The sequence below is a fragment of the Lynx rufus genome, unplaced genomic scaffold (assembly GCF_022079265.1).
Source record: "Lynx rufus isolate CCGP_SWC_20201006 ecotype Redwood Valley unplaced genomic scaffold, mLynRuf1.p SCAF_1, whole genome shotgun sequence".
NCBI classification, from domain to species: domain Eukaryota; kingdom Metazoa; phylum Chordata; class Mammalia; order Carnivora; family Felidae; genus Lynx; species Lynx rufus.
This window is the reverse complement of record NW_025814823.1, coordinates 116,606,326-116,613,598: the sequence shown is the minus strand read 5'-3', so window position 1 is coordinate 116,613,598 and position 7,273 is coordinate 116,606,326. Positions and strand designations below refer to the sequence as shown.

The 7,273-nt window shown below is 48.9% G+C and overlaps 1 protein-coding gene across 1 annotated transcript; it reads right to left on the bottom strand.

Annotated features, from left to right (window-relative positions):
- Positions 1–870: 870 nt before the first annotated feature.
- Positions 871–3,664, bottom strand: EIF4EBP3 (eukaryotic translation initiation factor 4E binding protein 3). The gene is made up of 3 exons (XM_047085778.1): positions 2,596–3,664; positions 1,366–1,539; positions 871–1,217 (listed from the first exon to the last, which is right to left on the bottom strand). The coding sequence occupies exons 1-3, from the start codon at positions 2,696–2,698 to the stop codon at positions 1,189–1,191; spliced, it is 306 nt and encodes a 101-aa protein (XP_046941734.1). The 5' UTR covers positions 2,699–3,664; the 3' UTR covers positions 871–1,188.
- Positions 3,665–7,273: the final 3,609 nt, after the last annotated feature.

Below are 7,273 nucleotides of genomic sequence, written 5' to 3'. Positions count from 1 at the left end.
AGAGATGAGCCCTTTTTGTGCCAAACTGGTCCCCTATGGTGTCCTTGACTGCCCTGCTCCTTGTATACGTTGTGGACCTCTGTTCTTCCTTCTTTCATCATGAGTGGCCCTGCTAGGCATGATCACTTGCTGCCTGCCATTTCCCCCCAAAATAGACTGAAACACACATTCCTTGCTGGGCTGAGTATCCCTTTTTGGATGACTTCATTTCAGTATGAGAACAGAGGCTCCATAGCAGGGGAGATTTTTGCCTCAAGGAAAGGAGACTGCCTTATTTGTACTCTGTCACCCTTGAGATAGACAGTGCTACAGAGATTAGAACGTACCTGCATACAATGAAGGAGAAAAAGAGCAGATTGCTGAGGTAGGGGATCATGGACTGTGACTTTTGGGGCCTCAATTTGGGCTTGAAAGTATCTTCTAACCCTCTGAGGACAATAGAGCCATGTAAAGGGGCTACAGAGGTTCAAATCATGCTGGGAAGGGAAGATAGAGGTTTTCAGTGTTGTAATAGGGGGCTGATCTTCAGAGGTGGGAGGCAGAAAAGGCATGGGGAGTGACTGGAGAAGGTGAAACCCTGGGGTAGTGCCTCTTTTTTCCCCGCTTTGGAATAGATAGGGAGAGACTGCTGGAGAGGCCCAATTACAGGAAGGCTGCTTCCTGGAAAGGCTGCAACAGCCCTTGGCTGGGGTCAGGCAATTGCTGTTGGGCGGCTCCTGTAGCCTGCCCCCGTTGCCTGCGTCAGGCTCTGGAAGTGGGCCCAGTGACAGCTGGGAAGGGGCTGCTGATACTAACCAGGTCTGCTGGGGCGCTCAGCTGTGTGGCTGACATGGCAAGGTCAGTGATGAGGAGAACACTGGAGTCAAGGCATTTCTTTGAATGTTTACTAAGCAGTCAGACAGTGACATACTCCATCCCTCAGTCCCAGCCTCAGTCCCTGATGACGGAGGGCTGGGAGCTGGGAGGAGTACCTACAGACCAAAGGGAAAGTAGAGCTAAGGGCTTGGCAAGTTGCCCACTCCTATCCCTGGTCTAGCTGCTTCAGAATTAAGGGAGGCCTGAAACCAACAAGTCACTCCCTTCCAAATTAGATGAGGCCAACTGACGTTTGGAATACCCCAGGAAGAGGTGATGGCAGCAGCGGCATGAGGGATTCCTCTAACTCCACACGGGATCGTCTGCACTGGATCAGATGTCCATTTCAAATTGTGCGTCATCTGGAGAAAGAGAAGGCAGTCGGAATGGTTGCTGGGCTACAAGCTCAGCATCAGTCCAGAAGCCCCTCTCAGCATTAACCTCCCACTCTACTTCACAGGGGCATCTGGACTCCAGGCATTTCTTAATTTTAGGCCCTGCTTTCCTTACCGGGTATCTCTTCCTCTGTCTCCTTCTGCTCCTTCAGCTCCTCCAGCTTGGAGGGTGGGGCTGTTGGAGGAGTTGTGACCCCGGGAATCTGAGGGAGGCAGCAGGGGGGTGTCCGGGCAATGGGTGAGTTCTTGCACTCCAGCAGGAACTTTCGGTCGTAGATGATCCTGGTGCCTGTTGAGGGGTAGGGACTAGATAAGAGGCCAGAGCTTGGGGATGGAGCTATCTGGGGTGCCACACACACAAGCCTTTTAGGAAACTGGGAGTCATACCCCATGTATTAAAGGGCTAGTACTCTGCAGCCTAGCCAGGATCTTAGCTGACTAGCCTTCACAGCACTTTAAGACTTCCAGGTCTAACCAAGATGTGGTTAAGTGCCATAAGGCAAGTGGGATGCCCAGGGGCTTTTGGTTTAGGATAGGTTCAGGTCACAGTTCTAAGAGGAGCACAAAACCTGGGAGACTTCAGGTGGTTCAGGCTGTTCCTGTCTGGCTCTGCTGGCTCTGGAAATTCTGGGCTTCGGTGGGGGTGGGGGCCTTATCCCTTCACGCAGTTGGATCAGGAAGCCAAATAACAATGTAAAAAGGCGTTTCACCCCTGCTACCACCTGGGTTCTGATATGTGCAGGGAAAGGCTGTGTTCCTCTGGACAGCTGCTTTCCCCATGAGACACAGGGACATACTGTTCTTATCCTGACCCCTCCCAAGTCCTATCAGGCCCTGTCCCAGCCTAGAGGAACTTGGCCCCAATTCTGTCCTCAAAGGGCCTTACCCTGTTCTTGCCCCTCCCTCCCCTCAGCCTCCACGTGGCAGGAAACCCTGGGTCGGGAGCCCAGCAGCTCAAGATCCCAGGCAGCCAGCCCGAAGATCCTGGCCCCAACTGCCTGAGCCCAGTTGAGCCCGGCTGTAGCTGCTTTGCAAGACCTGGTGCTTCCTGCTGAGGCCACGCTCAGCTGGGGCTTCGGCTCCTACTCCCCGGCGGCAAAGTTGGGAGGGGCGGGTGAGCAAGGCACAGAGTCACCCGGAAGCTAGGCTCAAGGCCATGTTGCATCACTTTGAGGTTTCAGGGTACTGGGCTTCAGTTTCAAACATCTCTCAGCCCCTGCGGAAGCTACAACCTGCAGAGGGTCCTGAGAATGGAGTCCAAGACCTGCACCTCCGGCCCTCCCTCGAGTCGCACGCACGCGCTGGCCTGCCCAAAGCCCCCGGACCCCCCGCCCGGCCCGCTGACCTCCTGGGGTAGTGGCGTATAGCGTGCCCCCAGGCGTGGTGCTGTAGCAGTCGGGCAGCCGGTCCCTGCCCCCGGGAATCGGGCAGCTCGTGGATGTGGACATAGCGAACGGGACAAGCAGGTAGGCAATCGGCTCGTGCAGAGGACGCGGAGTGCAGCTAAGTCTGAAGCGGACTCAGCGGACCACGTGCGGCCTCAGCAACAACACTAGGACGACGTCACGCCCGGGGCGGGCCACCAGCCGTCACTCAATCCGAGGGTCCCGCCCCACCCGGGAAAGCGCAAACCCGACGCGGAGAAAGCTGGAGAGCCTCAAACCCCACGCACAAGACTTCATTTCCTCCCAGCGCATCATTGGCGGGCCTGACGCTGCTGTAGCCACTCAGCTGTTTACTATTTACGGTTTGAGTTGGGCGCCGGGACCAGTGAGGTATGGCACACATTACTGCCACGTGTTAATTCATCCATTCCTCTCAACAGTTTTAGACAGTAAAGCACTATTATTAGCCACATTTTACAGGTGAGGAAACTAAAGCCCAGAGTGGTTAAGTCCCTGGTTCCGAGTCCTATCTTGTGGGAGGGGGAGCTGGGTTTCAGACCTGAGCGTATCTGATTCCAGAACCTGTGTCCTTCACAGCTGGTCACTGCCTCCCATCAGTCAACTACGGTATATAGGGTCAAAAGTGGCCCCATGGCCTGGTGCACAGCAAGAAGGGAAAGATCAGGGAGGGAGAGTGGGCTTTTTGGAAGAAGTGATACCTGGACTGATTAAAGGATGAGTAACTGTCAGGCGACAGGAGAGGCCTGTCCTTTCATCTCGCTGCCACAGCTAACCTCAGGAAACTAAAAAAGGGCAGGGGGCTGGAGAAGAGCTTTGTCTTTAGCCCTCTGGAAAGGAAGATCAGAGAGGCTGGCCTTAGAAGATTTTTTGATGTAGGCACAGTGATATGAAAGGAGGCGGGAGAGAGGTGGTGGAAGAGTAAGTACTAAGCCTAGTACCTACATATACTAAAAATCTTGATTTGGGGCACCTCAGTTGGTTGAGCGTCTGACTTCCGCTCAGGTCATGATCTCATGGTTAGTGAGTTGCAGCCCCACATTGGGCTCTGTGCTAATAATGTGGAGCCTGCTTTGAATTCTGTCTGCCCCTCCCCTGCTAGCACACACTCTCTCAAAATTAAATAAACACCACAGAAAATCTTGATTTGATCCACTTCTCTTCCGACTTCCTCAAAATCAGCATTACCACCTACCCCATTAAGTATGGACCACAGGACTTCCTGCATATGTCAGTATTAATGTTACTTCAGTTCTGGCTTCATCTGATTTTCCCTTAGCTCTGATTTTTACACTCATTAAAAAAAAGTTGTATTTTAGGGGTGGCTGCTGGCTGGGTGGCACAGTCAGTTAAGCATCGGACTTCAGCTCAGGTCATGATCTCAAGGTTCCTGAGTTTGAGCCCCTCGTTGGGCTCTGTGCTAACAGCTTAGAGCCTGGAGCCTGCTTCAGGTTCTGTCTCCCTCTCTCTCTGCCTCTCCCCTGCTTGTGCTCTGTCTCTGTCTCTCTCAAATATAAACATTAAACATTTTTTTAAAGTTGTATTTTAATAACTCAATGCTTCTCAAATTTTAACGTGCACCTAAGATTCTGGGTTTTTAATAAGATTCCAGGTGATGCGGTCCCTTAGGTCTGTAGGTCCTTAAAGTAACACTTCAGGTAGCAAGGATATGTATATTTTATTGTTTCCAAAATGTTTTCGAGTTTCTTACAAAGTGGTGTATGCCTAAAAGAAGTGTCTTGACAGTGCCGGAGGGTAAGGCTTGGGAGCAGATTGTGGGAAGCCGTCTATCAAAACTCAGCTTCTAAGTTGAGTGAGGTAAGTCTGGTTGGGGGAGAGAGGGATGGGCTGGAGGACAGTGAGACTGAAGGTGAAGATTCTAGCCTAGTGAAATGGAGTGGGCAGAAGAGCAGTGGCTGTAAGGATGGAGAGAAATGGACAGGAGGGGGGAAGATAAGATGATTGATTAAGGATGGAGTGAGGGTGAGGGAGCTAAGCTAGGATAATTACCAATCTTCTGACTTGAGAGCCTTGGTAGTATAACAGGGAAAACATGAGATGCCTATCTTACATTGGGGAATGCATATTCTGTGTGGAATGCTGAGCTGGAACAGCACAGTAAGGAGCTAGATATATGGGTCTGAAGCTCAGGGGGAGAAATCTGGGCTAGTGATTCACATCTGGGTGGAGTGAAATCCAAGAGTGTGGGATAAGATCACCTGGACAGAAGATACAACCTACAAAGAGGCCTGAGCGCATCAACAACATTTATTTAAGGGGTAGTAGAGGAAGGGGATTCACCAAAAGAGACTGAGAAAGACCAGTGCAAGGAGGAGACCTAGAAGAGAAGTGTAAAATGTTTTCAAGAAGGATCAGTGTGGAAGTGAGGTCACCCTTCTGTTAATTTCTACTACAAAGCAATAGCAACAGCTAATACTACTGTAATACTACTGCTAGGAGCTTAATTTTGAGGTGCTGTGTGCTTTAAGGGCTGGGGAACTAGAGACAGATTGTTGGCTTGAGAGAGAAAGTCAGATATATCATGCATGCAGAGTCTCAACACTGACTTCCCATTAGAATATGGGAGTTTAAAACTAACAAGCAGGGGCGCCTGGGTGGCTCAGTCAGTTGGGCATCTGACTTCAGCTCAGGTCATGATCTCACAGTTCGTGGGTTCGAGCCCCGCGTCGGGCTCTGTGCTGACAGCTCAGAGCCTGGAGCCTGTTTCGGATTCTGTGTCTCCCTCTTTCTCTGCCCCTCCCCTGTTCATGCTCTGTCTCTGTCTCAAGAATAAATAAACATTAAAAAAACAAAAAAACAACAAAAAACCCAAAACAAAACAAAAAAATAAAACTAACAAGCAAAAAAGCCCTGCACCCAGGCTCCAAGATGTGATTAAGCCTATAAGGGAGTATCAGGTCCCTGCTACCAGACAAAGTACTTTGGACTTATACCAATACCATGAGGATAAAACAGGAGGTAAAACATAATCACAAAATAGGTTGGCAATCTGATGGTAAGACTCATGATCCTGTTTTCCAAATCTGGTCTTGGAGCCCAGCCTTCTGTTCTTTATTGGAAGTGGTCTTAATACATATAAGTCTGGGTACTTAAAACCATCTTTCTCTCATTTATTTGCTACAGGAGAAAGTAAAGGTGAAGAGTCTGCCCGATGGCAAATGGTGACAGATGTTTAAGGATGAACAGAAAACAGTGTTATCAGAGCCCCTCACCCCAGGACAGGGTCCACTGGGAAGACGTCACAACCAGCAACACTTCTTGGTAGAAGAGATCTAGGACTAGTTAGAGAACAACATGTTCAGAAGCTGTTTTCCTACAGGCTTATTTGCCACTTCCTGGGTTTATAGTGTGGTCCAAAGGTCTCAAACAGTGGGACAGAACCAGGTTTACTAACTATTCCTTTTGGTTTGGCTTGAAACTATAATATGACTAGCCTTTCCCCTTCTAGAAGCTTTGAGGATGAGAGGAGGATTTGGCCAGAACCTACAAGAACAGATGAAAATTGTAGTTCTGAGTCCTGAGGTTTCTTACCTCTGGTTGGGAGAGGCCACCATTGGCTGTCCAACTCTCTTCTTCGTTCTGGTTAGCTGAGGTGATAGGATTTCCCCTTTGAGAGCAGGGACTGAAGGAAGCAGACTGGCCTATAAAAGGGCAAGTCAGCACACTGTAGCCACAATAGGTTTAAAGGGTCTTAAAACATCAATGATTTTATTGGTGGTCGAATTTTATTACATTAAATACTACTTGCAATAAGTGGGTCCAGAAACCTTGATGATATAGTTTTATTCCTTGAAAGAGCTGTTATTTTCATTCTGATGGGGTTTGATCTATGCCTCAGCAGGACATTTCTTAATGATTTGAAGTCTCACTATGAATGTGCAAGGTTTTCTTCTGCCTCTGTTAAAATCTCAAAATCAGTACTGTTCCCCACAATAGCAGGCTTCTGATTCCATGTGAGAACCAGTGGTAGTGGCTCTCAAACCTCAGTAATGTAAACATTCTATTCGTTTCCAGTATTCCCATACCATATATCCATTTCACAAGAAAAAGAAGTGTTAGCACTGAGAGACACTTTTGAGTTCATTTACGTTCAATTTTATTTTTAGATGAGGAAAGTGAAGCCCAGAAATGAAAAAGGACTTGCCTAAGGTCATAGAGCTTCAAGCGGCAGAAATGAAAACAGAATTTAGGCCTCTCTTATTCCACTGCACCCATGCTGCCTCCCCCCAAATCCCTTGTATATTTTGAAAGTAATTAAATTCTTACCTGAGCTAGGTTTAATCCAAGGTTCAGGTTGGTAAAATAGCAGTAAAGTAATGCCAGGAAGAGGCAAGACAGAGGAAGAAGAGATTATAGCAGGCAAAATGGGTTGGGGAGGAGGGATCCAAATAGAAAAGAACGCAGTGCTGGTAGGAGGGCAGGGAGGAGGGTATCCTGAGTAACTACTACCAACTGCACAGCTCCTGTTTCTTCCTAATCCTCCTAGGGGTTTCTCATAATTGTCCCCTCTACTCATGGATTATAGTTCCTGACCTGAGATAAAATTTCTTATCCTGTTATACTCAAGGTGCAGAAGACAGGGTTAAGGGCTCTCCCAGA